The sequence below is a fragment of the Rhamphochromis longiceps genome, linkage group LG16, assembly GCF_057381845.1.
Source record: "Rhamphochromis longiceps isolate RC_006_pf linkage group LG16, R_longiceps_female_GT1.1, whole genome shotgun sequence".
Taxonomy (NCBI): domain Eukaryota; kingdom Metazoa; phylum Chordata; class Actinopteri; order Cichliformes; family Cichlidae; genus Rhamphochromis; species Rhamphochromis longiceps.
Window position 1 is genome coordinate 6172710 of NC_140572.1, and position 21179 is coordinate 6193888.

General features: G+C 41.5%; 1 protein-coding gene across 1 annotated transcript in view; it reads left to right on the top strand.

The window, feature by feature from the left end:
* Positions 1-20813, top strand: part of fhip1b (FHF complex subunit HOOK interacting protein 1B) — a 29464-nt gene extending 8651 nt beyond the window's left edge. Inside the window, exons 2-12 of the mRNA XM_085384020.1 lie at positions 2679-3138; positions 5340-5744; positions 6608-6838; positions 8733-8978; positions 9151-9318; positions 10195-10274; positions 10753-10922; positions 11240-12628; positions 12998-13176; positions 13689-13851; positions 14363-20813. Coding sequence (XP_085240146.1) covers positions 3010-3138; positions 5340-5744; positions 6608-6838; positions 8733-8978; positions 9151-9318; positions 10195-10274; positions 10753-10922; positions 11240-12628; positions 12998-13176; positions 13689-13851; positions 14363-14667 — 3465 coding nt within the window. The 5' untranslated portion in view covers positions 2679-3009 and the 3' untranslated portion in view covers positions 14668-20813. The remainder of the gene's footprint in view (positions 1-2678; positions 3139-5339; positions 5745-6607; positions 6839-8732; positions 8979-9150; positions 9319-10194; positions 10275-10752; positions 10923-11239; positions 12629-12997; positions 13177-13688; positions 13852-14362) is intronic.
* Positions 20814-21179: the final 366 nt, after the last annotated feature.

The following is a 21179-nucleotide window of genomic DNA, read 5'->3' on the forward strand; positions in this document are numbered from 1 at the left end:
TTATATGTACGCAAACGCACGTTGCAACTTCTTATCTGGTGCGCATCTTTTATTTTGACAGCGAATGCGCACATGCGGACCACTTATGTGCACCCGTGTAAATAACATAATGTTCTGCCGGGTGTGTTGTTGGTTTTCCCTCGATTTCTGAGTCGACAAGTGCCTTTGTTACTGGGACCAGTCATTTTAAGAAAGGCCCCCATTAGAACCCATGAGAAATGCAAGAAATGCATTATTGCTCAGTCTGCAATATCTTTCCCAGAACAAACACCAATTGCAAATAACATACTAAAAATAAACCTGAAAAAAAATCTGTTTAGAACAGCGTACTATGTTGCAAAGAGTGAACTACCACTGGCACAATTTAGCAGTCTTTGCAAACTTCAAAAAGCAAATGGCCTCGATCTTGGTTCCACTTGCCTCTTACCCGTGACTTCAGTGGAAATTTCAAATTCAGGTACATTTGAATTTGTTTCAGAAATCTGTCAGAACATGCTATATCATGCTTAGCTTGCTAGTTTCCACCTAACTTCTAACTCCATTAAATTTAATAAATTCTGTTTTCATGGATGCCCGGATGTTAAACTTAATTTGAGCACATAAAATCGGTTCAAGGCTAGTAAGCACAACCAGAATTAATACATAAGGCGCATCGGATTATAAGGCGCACTGTGGATTTTTGAGAAAATTAAAGAATGTTAAATGCGCCTTATAGCCCGAATAATACGGTACTTGTCTGACTGCTTTGTGTCAAATGTATAGTTTGGCGGACGGGGGCATTATGGCGTGGGGATGTTTTTCACCCCCTTTACTTCCAGTAAAAGGAACTCCTGTTGTTTTGCATACCAAGACATTTTGGACAATTTCATGCTCCCAACTTTGGAACATTTGGGGATGGGTCCTTCCTGTTCCTACATGACTGCATCGCAGTGCACAAAGCAAGGTCGATAAAGAATTAAATGAGCGGTGTGGAAGTGTGAGTGTGGAAGAACTTGACTGATCTGCACAAAACCCTGAACTCAACCCAAAAGAACACCTTTGGGATGAATTAGAGCAGAGACTGTGAGCCAGGCCCTATTGTCCAACATCAGTGTCTGACCTCACAACTTTTATTCTGGAAGAATGGTCAAATAAGCACACTGTAGCATATGTATAGCAGACCCGACCACATATCAGCGGATTTTATTACAGTTGTCGTTTTCACACTCGCTTCTAATAGAGACGCTGGCTTCTGGTAAAAACGAGGCAGGTCCAGACCACATGCTGGCCTCTGGCCCCAGCTGAGCAGCTCTCTCCTTGGTGCCAGCCTCCGGCTCTGGGTGAGCACGCTGTCCCCCGCATGCTGTCCACGCTGTCCATCGGCTCAGGCCGAGAAGATGCATGAGCAGGTGGTGTAAGTGGAGGTTGCTCATCCGCCCTCCTCCGTGGAACAGGAACAGGTGCAGGCGCTCCCACCCAAGAAGTGGGTACGGGTTTAGAGGTAGGCACGAACTCTGCCACCATTTGGGTCAGCACCTCCCCTGGCTGGCCCGGTCGCGGTTCCGCCATGCCCCAATCCTGGGTTTTTCACCACTGTAACATATCAACAGCTTCAACAAGAGTTGAAGCTGTCATAGCTGTAAATGGTGGGCAGATGACATATTAACACCTGTCGATTAAGAATGGGTTTTCACTCAAGTTCATATGGGTGTGAAGACAGATGACAAAATACTTTTGGGAATATAGTATATGTATATAATCGCATTAGATGTTCTTGAGTGCAGTGTTCAGCCAGTGATATAAATACTGACGACAAATGGACACAGCAGCTACTGATACTGCACAGTCCTTTCATAACATGGACCTTTTTTAAAGCATTTTGATGTAATAGAAAATGAAGGAAAGCAAAAACATTTCTTTTCCCTTCCTTCATGAGCTCAGTCCATGCAGGTGTTATGAGGATTAGACTTGTGATAAAACATCAACGTTTTCAGTATAATACTGCAGAAATGTTACTGATAGAAATGGTGTGTAGTTAAAACTTGTTTTCTGAAACTGTTAATTCTTTTACCGTGGCTCTTTCTACTTTTATCTTTTCTTCCATTGCAATAATTTTCTAAACGTATCCACAAAATGTTACACGCTTCACATGCAACAGCTTGGCACCAACCATGAGCTACTCACCTGTTCAACCTCAGTGTAACTGGGCAAAATCATTAATGACATTTCAGATAATTGCTGTGCTTTTATTTATTCTTATTTAAGAGTAATATGTGTGGTCTGAACACTCAATGACATCGTGGCTGATGTGATCCCATTGAAAGGTGATTTGTAGTTTTTGCCATATGCATAATGTCATTTATAAATCTGTATTTTATCAACAATGTCCACCTGAAGTCATTCCTCTGGATGTATATTGGCTTTCTTGAAAGCTCTGTGGGGTCCTGGGGTAGCTTACTGCCATGGACCCTGCCTCCCGAGCCACAGCGAGTGAGGCATGGAATCTTGTATCCATGTTGCCTTACATGCATTCTTCCCACTCTAATCTAGTGGTTATTCTGTCATGTTTCAAGTCCACATTAAGAGAAATGCAATGAGATCTTTTAGTAATAGCAAGTTTGTGAATGAAGCTGTTATTATTCCAGGTTTATATGATGTTAATGTTGTTTTGTTTTTGGGGGTTTTTTTTGTTCACACAGAGAGACTGCCAGTCCTGACCGGCTATGGAGTGGTGTTGGCTTCAGACTGGATGACAGGGTCTACGAGGAGGACAGGGTCACAAAGTTTCTGTAGCAGCAGCAGCAGGCTTTTCCTAGATGTACACTGAGCGGGATTGACAGCCTGCACAGCCGACCTCTTTCTCCTCTTCTCTGTTGTGATACACTTTCCCTTCCCTTTCTGCCCTTCTTTTTGCACTTCTCTTTTCCTCTCTCCCACTTCTTGTTTTCCCATATAATTTCCTTTGCCTTCTGTTAGACTCAACGTCATTGAGTTTTAGTGATCTTTGGTCTGCTTTAAGCTGGTTTCACTATGAGCTGGCTGAGCAGGTTAAACCCACGGGCTTCTGGGAGTCGGTCGAGCCGGAGTGCCGCCCCCTCCAGCCCCTGCACTGCAGACCCAGAGACCTGTCTCATGGTGTTTGAAAACCACTGGAGACAGGTGAGCTTAAGACACACACAGTTTTTTTTTTTTTTCTGTTTCTTTTCTTTCCAAAGCTCTTGTTTCTTGTCTTTCCTTTATACTGGTATGTTTTTACCCCTCCCTTGGACCCATCTCTTGATCAACAATCCATCTTAAAAAAGTAAAAGGCACATGTAACCCATGGAAGAATTACTAAAAGTTGGCAAACGCTGTCTTTAGCTCTCCGCTGCTTGAGCCGTGGCTGCATTGCAGGTCCCCAAATGACCCTGGGGCTGTTTTTGCCCGTCTGCCTCTGGAGAGATATCAAAGTGGAGGCAATGCACCGGTTGCTCTTGCAAGATGGGCTTTGCAGTCAAAAATACCTCTGCTTAACGCTTTACCAGATGACCCTGTGTTACTCACCAATTTGTGTTTATTATCAATTGTATTTAAATTCCAAATAAATATCTTTTAAAAGGACATTTTTTTAAAGTTAGTTAATAACCATTCAAGGTTCAAGGTTCTTTATTTGTCACATGCATAGTTATACAAGTATAACACACGGTGAAATGTAGCCTGACACGCTCCTCGACATGTGTTTATTATCAATTGTATTTAAATTCCAAATAAATATCCTTTAAAAGGACATTTTTTTAAAGTTAGTTAATAACCATGTTAAGTACTTGAGACGAAACTATATTGGGGATTGAGATGATGATTTTTGCTATATTTGAGCAGCCTTACTTAGTGCAGCTGTGTGTGCTCGTCACAGGAAATGGTGTGATGGACTTTTTGTGGCTTCAAAATAATAAATAATAAAAATTGCTCGATGTTCCTGCCCTGCCCACAGTGGTCTACATTGGTACTGATTTTTTTTTTTAATTAAAAATGTTATCTTGATGTTACAGCATCAATGTTTGAACTAACACACAAAAGTTAATTTTGCACAAAGACTGTCCCGTTTTCACAATTTGAGGCAAATTATTTTTCCTACCCAGAGTGAAAACTCAAGAAAAGCTGAACTCAAAATGAAACAATAATTTTGTCAGTCACAAAACAGAATCAAAGTTAAAAACTGCTTTTTTAAATTTTCTTCAGCGCCTAAGTAACATTCTCTCTCTCACAGGTGAGTTAATTATAATAAATCCAATTTATTGTGACAGTTCAAATTTTCTACTTTTAATCTTTTTTCTTTTTGTGTGATTTGAAGGCTTTGTCTTTGTTCTAGTGAATGATTATGTGTTCACACAATGTGTGAAAGTTCACTGTGTCAGTGTCAGTGAGAGAAGTAAACTAGCTGGCTGATGTCCAGTTACCTACTGAACGTTTATAGGTTACAGAGGTCTGTCACTGCCTGACGGTTGGAACTAATCTGAGGCAACAAAAGATGTCTGAGAAATGATCTATTTTCTGTTTTTCCCAGGGATTGCAGGGCGTGCACACTTTGCAAACCCGCTCCTTCTTTGGCGAGACTTACTAAAGCTATATACAGGTCCGATCCTGTCAGTGAGTTTTTCTTTGAAAGGATCGGTTGTCATAATGGAGAAATGCATTTATAATCCACTGTAGAAGAAGCAGACACCAGCCATAAGTGAATATGTTGCAAATGCATTGCAACAGAGCCACAGAAGTGCACCTAAATGTAGTTCGTGACTTGTTATCCAGTATCTAACATGCAGCTCTTATCTGTTCAACATGGGCCCAGATCTGCAAATTCATTCTTGCTGTAGTCATGCTGACCAATTAAACTTCTGCTTATCATTTTGCTCTCACACACTTTTGACCACATACTCTCACCGTGAAGCGCTATACAAATACAGGCCGTTTTATATCTTGCAAAATAATTGAGTTGTGTTGCACTGTTGTATTTTAACCTGTTTTGAGTATTATCTGCCTGTATGCCTCTTTGTCAGTAATAGCCATGGCTGGAGATATTAAGTTTAAGGGTTGCCTGTCTGTTTGTGCTAATGGACTCGATATCTTGGGAGAGCCTTAAGGGAATTTCTTCCTCTTGGACTAAAGGATGAACCAGTTACATGGAAGCAGAATTGATTGACTTGAGGAAACATTGTAATGTGGAATAACATTCAGTTCTATGTATTGTGTTACATAAACAAATACCCACATGTGCCATTACAGTTCTAGTGTTTGTCCTGGTCCCGTTAGCATGGACCTCAAACACTTCATCACTTAAGTCCACTGGATAAAGCAACAACACACTCCTTACTTCCTTTTCTCAGATATCTTGGGTGTTGGAGCAGCATGAGACTTCATCCTCCAGCGATGACCTTACGGCAGTGAGAAACAACACCGACCAGATGTTATGTTTGCTGGCAGAGGAGCGTCCTGCTGAGAGCTCAGAGAGCGGCACCAGCGTGCCACCTATGGGGCCCATACTGGAGCTTGTGGTCACAGAGAATATCCTGGAGAGGCTGGTTCAGTGGCACCTTCGCCGTGGCTTGGACCCAGACAGCCAGGGTGCACTGCTCAAACTGTTTGAGATGCTTATCGGTCAGTCCCAGCAGCCCCTGCTCCAGCACACAGCCATTCTCCACCCCCTTCTTAGGCTCCTGGGAGCTTGTGCTGACCCAGAACTCGGCTGTCCTTCAGCTCTGGAGAACAGCCTGGTATTGTTGCTTAACCAGGTACATACAAACCTACAGTCTTTTCCAGTGTGTGTATGCAGTCACTATAAACAAAATATATTTCACCGGTAGTAGACATCCCACAAATGACAAACAAGTTTTGTTTTATTTTTTGTGTTAAAATTGAACGGATGTGAGATGACTGAGAATTGAAGGCTGGAAAAATTGGCTGTTGTATTAAAAACCTTAGCTGAGCTGTGGCTCTTCATGAAACCTGACAATTTGAATTATAGTAATTTTTCATTTGCTGTTGGCTTCCTGGAGGGGACTCAGTCAGCATCGTCTGTGACCTCTGCCTGTCCTCAGGTGTTGGCGACAGGCCTCAGCGCTCTTTATTCCTCTCTGCCGAGGAAGATAGAAGTTATAGTAGTTTTTCATTTGCTGTTGCTTCTGCTGCATTTACTGTTTGCATGCTGTTTGCTAGGTTTTTTTTATCTTAAAATGTAATTTGATATCTTTTTCATGAGAATGCCCGGCAGCAATTGATTGAGAAACCAACAAATGAGAGCATCACATGCTGTGGCGTTTTTCTCCCCCAAACAATAAAGTTAGTTGAATATAGTCCAGCTCAGGTTACTGATTGGTCAGGAGACGTACCATTTAATTGCAGGGGTTCCACTTCAAAAGCCAGGTGAATTTGGTGCATAAATAAATAGTAATATAATTGATGGTGTTCCCTGAAATGTTTTTAACTCCCCAGAAAGGGGCACTGACCTGCTCTTTTCATATAAAAGGAAACCTTTGTAGTGATTAGTGATTCCTTTCTGTGCTAAAGTTGGAATAATAACTAACCTCCAAAGTAGATTTTTCAACAGCGTTTCATGACTCTTGTTCTTTAATGGGATTCTTTTTCCCTCCATCAGATCTGCGTGTCAATGGCCCGACAGCCGGTGGTTCTAGAGATGTTGTTCCGGGCTGCACCAGCCCAGCAGGGCTCAACCAACCTGCTGATCTTTTCCCTGCTTGTGCCATTCATCCACCGAGATGGAGCCATTGGACAGCAGGCGCGAGATGCACTACTGCTGGTTATGGCGGCGTCAGCCAGTCACGAGGCTGTTGCACGATACATCGCTGAGAACTCCTACTTTTGTCCGGTGAGTGAGGAGCTTTTGAGTCACTCTTCATTCTCTCTTTTTTCAGACAGTTTTCCCATAATGATGCTCATTTGGCTTGTGATTGATAGAAGTATGGTCAAAGCCAGACTCAAATTAAAACCTCTGAGTCTAAAAACCGTATAGTATATGGTGAATATGACCTATTCTTTATTGATGTGATGGTTAAGGACAGATTATAAGAGTTGGATCTTGACTTAGTTTCCCTCACTGCTTCTAAGAAAGAGAGGTGTGTGTGTGTGTGTGTGCGCGCGCGCAGGCTGTCTAATTCTGATGCATTAGTGATGGTGTGCGATAATGGAAGGAGAAGGAGATGACTATGCACTCTGACAGACCGTTCATCCTTATCTACATCCTATCAACTGTGTCTCAACTCGAGGCTTCCTATTTAAAAAAACCCAGAAACTCACCCAACATCACATGTTTGCAGTTTTTAGGAGAAACTTTATTGTTTAGTGATAAAGAAGACAGCTTAAGAAAACTTGTGTGAAATGCAGTTTCCTTACTGATGCAGTTCTCCCCCAGTGAGTTTAGAAGCACTCTTTAGTAATAACTGTTTGTTCTTTAAGCAGGAGACCTAAAAGAAAGATGAAAACAAAGGAAGGATATTTTATCATTTTTGAACTGTGATTTCTTTTTTCTGTTTGGAAACACAATCATAACTTGAAGGTGGAAAGTTTATTCCGCTTTGAAGTAAAACCTGTCTGCCTTGTTTTTGTCATTTCTTTTAGCTGCCACTAGATGTAATTAAAGAGCCATGTTATACTTAATGCAGTCTGAGGTGCATATTTAAAGCTATTAGTTTAATTTGCTTAACAGTTCTGCAATGGGAACATGTGTCTGCATACATTTGAATGTATGAACAAGAATTGGTCAGGATTTTAACTGAATCTGGTCCCAGAGCAATGTTTAAGCTTTCATACTGCATTATAAGAGCGAGTCTTGCGTGATGTCTGCATACAGCACTGTGGTCAGTAGTCTACCCCCGCCCCCCTCCCTCTCAGGTCTCTATACTCTGGTGCTAACTCAGCTATTTTCTGCTCATCTTCCTTCCAGCAGCTTCAGTCTGACCTAGTTACAGCTGAAAGATCCAGTGGAGGTGGCGTTAATGACCAATTGCTCCTCTCTGTCCGAGTCTGGCTATTTCCTGTCTGTGCATACTCACACGTATCATAATCAGCTTTGCTTTGACAGTTTTGGATCTAGTTCAACATTCTTAGACAACAGGAACAATTGTAGTCTTTCTCACGTTGTAAGCAGAGTACAGAGAACATCCCGTCTTTGCTCCCTGTCCCTCGGTGTCCGTGCACAGCTCTTTTTGAGGAAGTTTGCATCTGTTTTGTCAGCCTAACGGGTTCAGGTTTCTCCATCCTATATGTGCACGGCAGCAGCAATAAATATTGGATTTTCATAAAAGTCATCAGCTGTTATTAAAAGGCTAAGATACATGACGGGCTTTGAGCTAGACTGTGAATCCACTGTGTCTGCATGTGCTGGGAAGGCACTCGTTTAAACCTTTTTTTGGTAACAACAGTAGGACTCAGAGTACGGACCATCATGCTGCAATTATTTGAATTATGATGAAAATATTTAAAAACTGTTCATTTAAGCAGTTGAGATTTGCAGCAGACAGTAATAATAGCCGTTAGTCAGCACAGTCTTAATGGAAGGGGTTGGATGGGCTGTGACTTGGTGATATTTGTATGAAAATGCTGCTTATTTTCTCCATCATTAATTTGGTGTAGTTTGTAGCTCTTGTTTGTTACTTCCAAAAGTCAGAACTTTAAAAATAGACTCCTATTTGAGAGGTGCCACCTGCTGACTTCCTAGAGGTGACTCAGTCAGCAACGTCTGTGACCTCTCTGCCTCTCCTCAGGTGTTGGCGACAGGCCTCAGCGCTCTTTATTCCTCTCTGCCGAGGAAGATAGAAGTTCGAGGAGATGACTGGCATGCCCTTCGGCGGGAGGACTGGATGGGCGTGTCGTCGCTCGTGCTCTTCATGAACTCGCTCGAGTTCTGCAACGCCGTGGTGCAGGTCGCCCATCCCCTGGTCCGCTCACAGCTTTTGGATTACCTTCACAACGGCTTCCTTGTACCTGTCATCGGCCCCGCCCTGCATAAGGTAGCAAAGGGGACTGTTTTTGTTAGAAAGGCTGCAGTTTCTTTAACAGCCGAGTTGGGGAGAGGGGGTGAACAAATTCCCTTAATGTTGCTTTTAACTGTGCACACATAACTATTATCATATTGCATATTTTTGGCAGTTTTGAGACACCTTTAATTGTGTGTGTTTGCAGTCATCGGTGGATGAGATGATCGCCAGCACAGCCTACCTTGATCTTTTTCTGCGCAGTATAACGGAAACTTCCCTCCTCAAAACTTTCCTGCGCTTCATCCTGCTGCATCGCCATGACAATGACACCATCCTGGACACGCTGCTCACGCGCATTAGCAGCAATTCAAGGGTCCGTATATATGTGTGTGTGTGTGTGTGTGTGTGTGTGTGTGTGTGTGCGTGCGTGCGTGCGTGCATATTTGTAAAGGAGCCCTGAGGCCCTCATTTGAACTCGACTGAGTGGGTGGTGAGTGGGTTTAAAGCAGAAACTGAGTAGGATACAGAATAAACATGGAAACTGAATCTCTTCATGTCTGCTGCAACAATTGAGGATTGTGTTACCAGTTATTTATAAGTGGTTAAATAAGCCTCAGCAAAATGTTTCAACATTATCTTAAATTCCCTCCAAATGCATAAATATCAGTCTTTTTGGAACAGCAGTGGTGTTAGGAAAAAAAATCTATTAATTCACCTGAAGTATGACGGAAAAAAGAGAAACGATGGTTACCCCCAAATAGGAGTTAAAAAGGAATAGCGTTAAAACATCAGCACTGCTGACTAAAATTACTGGTGTTCACTGCTAAGAAAATAGTAAATTTTGCTGTTATAGAATTTTATTGGAGTCTAACCAATATTAGCTTCCAACATATGGTATCAAAATGTACATTTCAACCACGTTATGAGTGTTGATGTTGCGTAGTGTGTTTACCAAAGGGACACAAATACCAACTTTTCCAAGTGGAGCAAAAAAGCGTAGAAAGGTAATCCAAAAAAACAGAAAACAAACAATATCAACCGATATATCACATTTTTAAATTGCCAAAAATTGGCATTGAGCTTAAAAATCCTATATCGTTTGGGTTCTGAAATTTATTCTGAGGCTTTTTTTGGAGGGGGGGAATTCAAAGAAATATTTTTTATGAATCATCACAGTGTCCTACGTATGTGTATGTCCTCCTCAGAAAATGGTTGTTTTCTAACCAGTTTCTTTCTGCTTGTTTTGCAGCTCTGCATGGTATCGTTAAGCCTCTTCAGGACTCTCCTGTCCTTGAATTGTGAAGACGTCATGCTACAGCTTGTACTCAGGTTTGTGTGCGCTTCAGAGCACTTTGCCAAATGTTATACTTCCAAAGGGCTTCTTCACACATCTAGTCATTTAGATTAAGTAAAGGTTATGACGCAAAGTCACCATCTGTCAGCAGTTACCACGAGACGATACAGACAAGGTTATTTCTGCCCATTTTTACAAAAATTTTATGAACTACCAATGGCTGTTTCTCCCATTTCCCATACTACTGTCAGAAGCTGCCAGTGACCCCCCCCCCCCCCCCCCCCCCCCCCCCCCCGTTAACACATTACCTGCAGGCTGTGATTAGGGCATACTGTCTGTGTTTTAAGGTGATTTGTCACAGCAAGATAAATATGGCAAATATTAAGAATGGAAATGTAGAATTAAAAATGACAACACAGTTTAAGCTTCCTGAATAGTAACCTATATCCTGTGCATGTGGATTAACTTATCTAAAATTACTGAAGTTGCTTCTGTGTGTTCTCTTGCTCTCAGGTATCTCCTGCCATGTACTCACGTAATGCTGAGTCAGCGTCGTGCTATCAGGGAGACTGACTTATACGGAAAGTCAGCGGACAAGTTCCTGTCATTAATCCCAGAGTGCTGCCGGTTCAACGCAGCTGCCTCCTCTGAGAGAGATGAGGAAAATCCATTTTGGGGCAAAGGTGAGCTACACACTTGTGGAAAGTGAGCAGTTGACACTAATAGTTGTGGTTGTAAATGATATGATCTGCACTTGAAATACAATCTTTTACTGAGTGGAATACACTGTACACAATAGTTGTGCAGCTACTCTAGTCACTTACTTTACTTAAGACCTTTAGTTGTAGAGCCAGAGTGAATTTGCATGGAAAACTCTTGGTGTTAGGAATGTTATTGTATGTAAGTTGATTGTTTGCATACAGTGTCTGTATTAATTGGGATAGCAGATCCTGGCTCTACTCATGGTTTTCCTGTTTGCCCGTATATTGTCATCCTGCAGTACTGAATAGTCCCAGCACAGAATCTCCCGCCCCACCCAGACCCAGCACTCCATCCCGCCTGTCCTTCTTCATGAGACAGCAGAGCAGTGGAGGTGGATCAGGAGGTGGAGGTGCTCCTACCTCCTCTAGCATGGATCCACTGCAGTCCAGTTCTTCAAGCTCCCACCAGATGTCTCCTGACAGCCCGATGCACCATCAGCAGACCCACACAGATTGTCTGGACTGGGATTCAGGTTATCTGGAGTATCTTAAGGACGCTCGGAGGAGCATTGAGTTTTGCTCTTGGGCTTGTCGTGACTGGTCGGCACCATATGATGGCGAAAACCCATCCCCAAACACAGCCCCGCCACCCCCACTTCCCCCTACCTCCAATGTCCCAATGACTATGTTCCCTGAGCACTTCTCTTTCCAGCAGGGAGGAAGTCATAACTCTTCTCCCGGTCAGCAAAGGGCGGCCATTGTGGCAGCAGCGCGGTCTGAATGGAGTAGCTCTGAGCGGGACAGCGGAGAGTGGGATGTTACGATTGGCAAAAACAGCTGCATCAGCCTAACGCCTCGCTCCAAGAAACGCAGCCTTCAGAGAGAGGAGCTGCCTCCCAAGCCTGTACCTCCTCTTGTACCTTCTTCGTCTTCAGCAACCGCTTTATCCACTTCTCATCCCATCTCCTCCCCAGCTCCTCACATCCCCTCATCTGCCATCACTGTTAGCTACCAGGCTATGTATAATGGAACAATGGTGCAGGGAGACGGGTGCTCAGACAGTCGTGATAGAGGACTGGAGGTGAAGAAAGTGAAGAGGGACTTGGATGATCAGCAGTATTTGGATGAAAACGCCAACCAAAATGGTTCCCTTGTTAACTGCCCCTCGCAAAGCTGCACTGCTCTCCCAAAGTCTATTTTTAGCAACAGTGACATCAGTGATGCACAATCTCTTTGTCCTAGCAAGATTTTTACTCAGACCCCCATTAACCAGTCAGCATCTGATACCAAACTGCTGTCAAGTGAAACCTTAAACCCACATGATGCATCCTCAGATCTTCCAGAAGCCAGTCAGCAGTCTGTAGAGAGTCTTATTGAGGAGCTGCTGGAGCAGGCGCCGGGAGACCCACAGCTGCCTGGCGATGCCAACGGTCAGGGCATTAGCATTGAGGCGTTCACACAGGAGCTGAGAGAACTGGAGGACCGGGTGAAAGAGCGCTGCAAAGCAGCCTGTCAGCTGGAGGAAATCGCCAGAGAGAGTCTGTCCACTGAGCGCCAGGAAGAAGAACAGCAGCTGTCATCAGCACTGGAGGGGAAGCTGACAGGTGACGTGAAGGCAGACGGGTCTGCGGTGGGCATCTGTAGTCCTGCCAGACCACTGAACCAACCTGTGTCCCAGCCATACACAGGTGAGACTCACGGATTTCTTTCACTGTTGCATCAGTTTGTGGATACGTCTATTGCTGTCATCATATTTTCATGCTCACACTGCTGTATCAAATAAGTGGTTGGATGTGTAACAGGAATTGTATCACTGAGCTCTTGCTTTTGATAATTGCTAACAGCACAGCTGTTGAAGTTATGTGGTTGATGGTGTAATTACCACCTCAAACTTAGGAACTCTTCTTGACTATATTTTAAGGATGGTGAAAGGATTTGCAACCATATAATCACAAGCAGTTAAAACCCACTTCTGAGAAGCAGTTACTCTTTCCTGCTGACAAGAGTTGAGCATTCTATCTTTCTATTCAATGATCCACCGCTCTTCCTCCGTGCAGGTCCATTCATGACAGTTCTGTTTGCCAAGCTGGAGAACATGCTCCAAAACTCGTTATACGTCAACATCCTGCTCACTGGCATTGTGGCCCAGCTGGCCTGCTATCCTCAGCCCCTCCTACGCTCCTTCCTGCTCAACACCAACATGGTCTTCCAGCCCAGTGTCAAGTCCCTAATCCAGGTACGCTGCACTATGCAGAAGTTGTTTATAATGGTTTTTGGTGCCCTCTTTCCCCTTGTTCTTAAAATAGTAGAGAAAGCGAATAGTTTCTTTTTGTCTTTGAAAGGATTACAGTTTTTGGGTGTCTGCCTTTAGGCATAGTTGTCCACTTCCAGCCCACCTTACTTCTGTGCACGCTCTGGTTCCAAAAGCATCAGGCCCACAGTGATATTTGCATCCAGTTTCTTTCCACATTCATTTTCTTTATTTTCAGATACTTGAATTCACTGCTGCAGTGGACATAAAAAAATACAATAAATGAATAAATATAACTGCAGTTTCAGTCGAGTGATCCATCCACACCCAGCGAGCGTGGGTGTGGATGGATGAACTTAACAATTTAACTGTTAAGTTAAATTGTTAAGTTCATGTGAATTTTAGTCTTGAGGGATGACAAGCCTGCGAGAGGGGTTAACAACACCAAGCAAAGGTGATCAAAAAGTTTAAAAGTTTGTTTCCACAACTCTCCTCAGGTTTTAGGTTCTGTGAAGAACCGCATCGAGGCATTTGCCGCATCTCACGAGGACTTTCCTGCCATGCTGAGGAAAGCCCAGCAGTACTTGGTGGCCCGAAGCAAAGTGGACTGGAGCGACTCGCCGGCAGCGGTTCCTACTTTGCGCCGCTCTGATTCCCTTGGTGAGTATAGAAATAGGAAGAGCTACATTTACACATACAGGCGTGGCTTTGATGACTTTGGTCATAAATTTAGTGAGAAGTGTTAATCAAAGATAATTTACCAAAATCCAATTAACAAAGACGTTTAAAAATATTTTAAACACACTACGAAATTCCAATAAAAGTACATTTGAATTGGAAAACTTTAGGATAAATTAAAAAAAAAAAGACAAAACTGTTAGAAAGCAGAAGCAATTTATTGGTGCCGTAACATCTTACCATTAGTACTTTGTAAAAAAACAAACATACCTAACAGATTTGCTTCAGGTTTAGAGGTTTTTGAGGGTTTTTTGTTTTTTGCTGTGCAGTGATTTGTTACCAAACTCCACATTAAAGGAGATAATCAGAACTATAGGCCCACTTGGTGACTTCTTTTCTATCTTTGAAAACGCCGGGGAATCGCAGAGATGTCAGAGCAGTCTCGCGTCACAGTTTTATTTCCCTGTTGTGAAACCGTGCCCTTCTCTTCCAGTGAAGAGTCGAAAGCCATCTCTCGGAGACCTGATTCTTCGTCACACAAACAGTCCAACACGGGCTCGGCACGCCGCTCAGCTCGCCCTCGCACACGTACGGGATGGCGGCCAATCACTGCACAGCGCTCTGTTCCGGGGCAGCGGAGGTGCGTCTGGCCTTGAGAAGCAAGCTGAAGCGCTGCGAGTAAAGAACGCCGTCTACTGCGCCGTTATCTTCTGCGAGTTCCTCAAGGAGCTGGCTGCCCTCACGCAGGAGCACGCCGTCTCTTTGCCCTTCCCGCACAGCCAGGAAGCAGAGGAGTAGAAGGTAAACTCAGACTCCTCAAACTTAGCTTCACATCTGTTGATTTAGGCTGTACACAAAGAAGAGATTGATATAGGATTCTCCCATCAGGACACATGTGAGACTTTTCTGTCACTGAAATGGATCGTCTGCAACGAAGCAGACAAAAGAGGAAAACTGGGATTTTTTATTACTAAAATTATTATAGGATACCTATAGGACTGGAATCATTTTCCTCATCTGTACACTTATGATATTGTGCATATCGTGTATTATATTCACATCCTGTACACAGAAAATCTCGGTAAATACTTGAGATTCGGGAGCTTGTATATACACATGCCATTTCATGGTATAATATGACACAGTAAAGCCACAGATTAAAGAAGTAGGTGCACATATTGGTGCTAGTCAATACTTGTTATCTTTTGTTTTGAAAGGGTGCTTTCAGGCTGGCACAAAGAAGGTTTCCTCTTCAACAACAACAGAAAAAAACACCAAAAATTGTTTGGCAGGAAAAGATTGAAAGCGTGTGCGAGTCAGCCACTTACAAAGTAATCCCATCAGTTTGGTCATCTCCGTGCAGCTGGCTCATGTTTGCTTTCATCAGAGCTTTTGTCAAGGACGGACTAAGAGAAAAAGTTCACTTTAAAAAACAGAAGCATTCCCAAAAAACGTGGGAGCTCTTTTAGGTTTATTTTAAAAAGGCTGCACTAAATGCTAGTCATCACTGAATGAGATGAAAACTGGAAAAACCTCCGTGTGGGAGAGCGCCACTTTGTCTCCTGTGAATCAGCACGACTACCATAATTGTACTGAGAAACTTGGGTAATTATTGCCTTTTTCTTTTAACGTTTTAAACATTTGTCTTCTGAATTTGCACCATTTTATAGACATATCAGCAACATGTGGGAGCAGATGTGTCTGCCATTGTGTATGAGAGTTTATTTGAATGAATCACTCCTTTCCAAAAAGGTGACGCCAACTGTTCAGGCCATTTAAAAAAACAAAATTAAGCGGAGGAATCACGAAGCCGGCAAGAGGATCATGGCCACTGGGGGAAAAAGTGGGCACATCTTTTTTTTTTTTTTCTTCTTCTTATTTTCCAGAATTCAGACTTTTTCATCAGAATTACTTTTTTCCCATAATTCTGACTTTAATCTCAGAATTCTGAGAAAAAAGTCCGAATCCTGACATTAAAGTCAAAGAAATTTTTTTTCTCAGAATAAAAGAAGAAAAAAAAAAGATGTGCCCACTTTTTGTACCCCAGTGACCCTGATCCTCTTCCGTACTTGTACGTGTCGCATCCTTTGTGTGTCATTCAGTGTTTTTGAAAGACCCGAAATTCTGCACGATTTTTTATTTTTTTTTAATTCCACCTGTGCGTTGGCATTATTTCCCTTATTTTGAATTTGATGACCCAGAATCTCATGAGGCGTTCATGACTTTTCTTGAAAAAGATTTTGTTTTCTTGGTGAGACAGGCCAAACCGAACACACAGCACATCTGGGAAAATAATATGCTGCTACTTTTTTTTTTTTTTTTTGAAACACTAACACCCATTTTAATGGTGAAATAGCTACTCTATCTTTTTATTTCATTGGGTACCAAGTATAAATGTGCACGTGGAGGTGCTGATGCAAGTTGTGATCAGCTTTTCTTTAATTTATTGTGTTTTGAGGTTGAATGAAGTTGCAGCCACACAGTGTTAAAAGCTTTTGCCAAGACTTGATATTCACTGTTTTCCTTTGTAATGTGTTGCTAATTTGTTTTTGGGGGTTTTTTTGTTTTGTTTTTTTTATAAAATGGTAAGTAGTCATTTTACAGCTCTGTAATATCTGTAGCAGTTTTCTGTAATGCTACCAGAAACTGTAAAAACTGTAAAAATGTGCATTATTCTTAGGAGTGCTTTGTTAAATCATCTACCTGTGACCCAGCTTTCCAAGTAACATATTTGCACATACTAGCCATTCTCTCTCAACTCTTAGCAGTAGAGAAACTGCCTGCCACCCTGCAAAACGTCTAACATTTCTTTCCCATTACACCACTTTCACTTTCTGCAACAAGCTGAGACGTCCTCAGCTCGTCGAAGCCATAGCCGCGTTCGTCGTGCTCGTACGTGTGGGATTTCGTCCCGGCTGTGAGTCACTTTTCTACAGAATTTCTTAGATGCATTTCGTAATGACCCATAGTTTGTTTCTGGTTTTTTATTAATAGGTAAATAGTTTCTGCATGTCAGATAAGGCGAGGTTTTATGATAAACTAACAGTTAAGTAGTGTTTGGTTTGTGCAATAGTACTGAGCTTAAATTAGCTTCCATGCAGTAGGGTTTAGTGGTTAGTGAGTCGTGCACCTGCAGAGCTCGGCGATGACAGCGAGGTTTCACGCTGAACGTTTGCTCTGGGTAGAGAAATCTCTCTTGTACTTTACACACTGCCATCCGTCCATCCGCGTATCACCCAGTCTGCTGTACATGTGTGATCTGAAGAGCGAGGGAGAGGAAACAAAAAAACGAGAACAGAGGGCCTCATTCCTCATCAGGTTCCATGTCTTTTACACTCAAGATTGTGTTTTCTAACAAAACTATTTTTTACAAACAGCTCTGATAAAGATTGATGGTACTTGCTCTGTTTCTTAATGTCACTTCCAGTCACAGTTACAGTCATTAGTGTTCATGGTACACCAAAGACAATCGCTGATACCTGAAACTCACAATGTCTGTTTAAGCAATCGTAGACAGTTTGATGGTACACGGTCTGAACACTGTAATGAACCTTATCCACGAATCGCGCTTCTTTAGTCAACGTTTCACGCCCACAAAACGGTGCCAGTTAGTTTTTGTTTTTTAATAATTTAAAATTTTTAAGGCTCAGCCTAATTAACGAAAAGGGAGCTTCTCAGTAAGAACGTGGCATTAATAAATCTGTCTAATTAGGGATTGCAGTCTGTACTCGCGGTTAATCTTTTAATTTTATTTGATCTTTTTTTAGTTCATTTGCAAGTATACAAAAACCAATGTGATGAAGTTTGTAATGTGGCGTTTTTATAAGGGGATTGTTTCCTACCAGGGCCTTTGACGTCTTCCTTGAAAGACTGTAAGCAGAAGTTTATTTAGAGCAGTGATTATATGTAAAAACACACGTTGCACACAGGTAAATGAAAGGGAGTCTGGCAAATAGAATCAAGGCTTCATGGTGACTGTGATGGATTTACTTAGCTTTATGGAAGTTGCTTTTCATACTCTGCTGGTTTTTAAAGAAAAAAATATATATACATGAGCACTCCAATCGTTCACATAACAGGGGTCATGGACGGGGGCACAGGCCTTTTTTTCCCTCTTATTCTTTTTCATTTTGGGAAATTGATTTTGACGCTTTCTGCTTTCAGCAGCTACCACGGCTTGATGCACAAGATGTTTTTGTTCCTCTAGTGGCCACGGAGTAATCATGCTGTAACAAATCTGAAAAAAAAAGTTCCTGCTTAATTTGTTTAGCACAATGAACGATGGCCTTCCAAAACGTGTGAGCTCTTTATGAACGAGCATCTCAGCCAGTGTGAGCTGCAGCGTCTCAGCTCTGCTCAGACTCCAAACCTGCTTCCTTGGCCTGCTATTGTTGTTTTCAGACTCTGTTAACTGACAAATAAAAAAAGGAGTTGTTGTAAACCCAAAGCTAAGCTCCGGAAGATTATGTTTGGCAGTTTTTGTTTGTTTTTACTTTTTTTTTCTGCTGTGTTTTAAACATTTTCTTGAACACTAAAATTGATCTGACAATTAAGTAAAAAATAACTTTTAAAATAAATTTCACTAAAATTGTTCTTTGAAAATTTTCCTGTGTTTTTGCTTAATTTTGAGCGTGTAATGTCTTTTGGGGGGTTTTTTGTTTGTTTTTTTTGTGAATGCAAACAGCAATCCAAAATGTTGAACTGCCACTCCTGTTTTTACATTGCGAGCTGCAGCGCCACCTGGAGAAAGTGGAGGGGTGGGACAGTAAACATCTCAAGGACTCATTTGCCGCTTCAAAATGTCCAATCTGTGCCATGTTTGATATTGATATCTTTTGTTATGATCTTGTTTCTTTCAAAGGCTTTGACCTTTCACCTCTGACATTTTCCCCTCTGTGATCTATGCAAAACATGCTCTGGTGTCTCTGGGTTGAAGCTGAGAGATGGTATGGATTGATTTTGATGTGTAAATACTGTTTATATATATATATATTTAAATATATATATAAACAAAAAAAACAACGATAAGCAAGTGGGAGACGAATGTGAAATGATTAACGCTACAGAATGAAAATCATCTGAAAATCATGTCATGATGAATGTTGTCAGAAATATTTTTCTATATTTTGAAATCATTAGAGAAAAAGAGGACACAACTTGCAAAGTGGGAAAAGCTGTCAGAAGAACACAACAAAGGGAATGTTTTTATTAATTTATAAATTTTTTTGCCTAGCAATACAACACTTGTCCTGGTGTCTTTTCTTTGGGTTTCTTTGAACGTCTTGGAAAAGGGACTCCAGTAGAGGAGATTTTCAGTTTAAAAATATCCTCGTTTTCTCATACTCCTGTTGAATCACATAAGATGTTGGCTCGTGCTCCAGAAGAGGCAGCACCCAGTACTTGTGGGCACCAGCTCATCTTTCTGCTTGAGTAATGAGTTCAAAAACTATAAACATACAAAGTAACATCACTTCCTGTCCTTTTAAAATCCATCCGTACTTGTGGAAACATGCAGATGAATTCATGGGCATACTGTGCCTGAGACAACCCCTTCAAATAAAAATTGTGTGAGATGAGACATTCATGTCATAAAAGTAGAATGAAATATCAGTGTTAAATCTGATGCCTTGGTATGGCACTCTACTCTGCAAAAGTCTCAAGCCACCCCTCTTTTCTTTATCTTTTGTAAGGGAAATGGGGGCAACGATTTATTGAAACGTACATATAGTAGATGAGGAAAAACCCATTTGTACAATTCTTTTTCTTTCTTTTTTCTCAGGTATGTTTTTACTGCACTGGCAGTGTGTTTGGGATCATGCTGAAAATGATGCTATTTGGAAAGCTCTTAACATTGGATCAAAATCAGTACTGTTCTGTGTTTATAATTCATCTATTCTGACAAGATCTCCAACACCACTGGCTCAGATGGAGCCCCAAACCAATGACCGAGCCTCCAGTGTGTTTTAGACAGCTGCAGAAACTCACTGTCTGCCGACCTCCTGACCTCCTCTGTACATATTGATGACAATTTAAACGAAAGATTTGACACTGAGATTCATCGCTCCTCCAAACCCGATGAATGCTTAGTAAGTGGATCAACTGAAGGGCCAGATGTAGCTCTTAGGTCCTATGTTAGGTTTTTACCATTTATTTTTTTTATGTGCCCCCCAATTTACTGTTCATCTGCAGATAGTTTCCAGGCTTGACACGTCTTCTTTTGACCCCCACATGCTCTGTTTTCTTACATTTTTTTTTTAAGGACACACTGCACACTATGGCAAGATTTCCCAATTTTTTTATCTAGTAGCTCTTTGGAAAGGACCATGTTGATTCAAAATACTAATTAATGGCTGTCAAACTGTGTTTCTGGCATTTTTATTTTTTTATTATTTGTACAAATGGGAACAAATGATGTTTTGTGACAAGCTGCCAGGAAAAAATTGTCTAAAGTAAAGATACAATTTTAAAATTGGTTCATTGTCTGTTATGAGAAGACACAGCAGTGGTTCATCCCTTGAGTTAAGCGTGAATGAATCATAGGTCAGTGACTTTATAATAAAAAAACAAACACAAAGAAAAAAAAAAAGCGCTCCTCTGAAAATTGTCAGGTACGAGTTTGGTGTGAACATAAAAACTGCAACAAACGCTGACTTCTTTGGAAGCACAATATAAAGAACTGAAGGGTGACTCAAGACTTTTGCACAGTATTGTAATTTGGTGAAAGGAGGAGGCAGCTACTAGAAGCCCCCCGCAGCTTAACAAAAAATGTGATGGAAACTTTTGTTTTTCAGGCTGACTCACAGTAATTATTTGCCTAAAATGGCCATTTTGCTCACTGCATTTCCTGTTCATCTGTGTGAATGTTCTTAGAACATTGGTTCTAATTGTCCTTTTTTTGCTCATCCAATGTTCCAGTAACCAGTAACACCAACACTCATTTTTTCATGAGGAAAAACTACATAAGTTAAAAATTAGCTAAAGTAAGTAACTATTTGGCATTTCCTTAAAATTCTGTCGGGATACATTGAGACCGAGCCACCTAATGACTAGCAGGCATTTCCACACTGCACAAATACTGTTTATTTTTTAACTATATGTTTTAAGATTGGATATCTCTGTGTCAAAGTCTTACCTGCTCTGTTGGTAGAGTTTAGAGCTCTGTTGAGTTATTATAAATGATTTGAGATAGACTTTTAACAAGTTCTAACAATAATGTTTTTATTACACAAGTATAAAATATGGGATAGAAATGAAGAAAAGCATTCTGTGTTCCTGCTTTAATCTAAGGATGTTTTGCTTTTCTCTCTTTG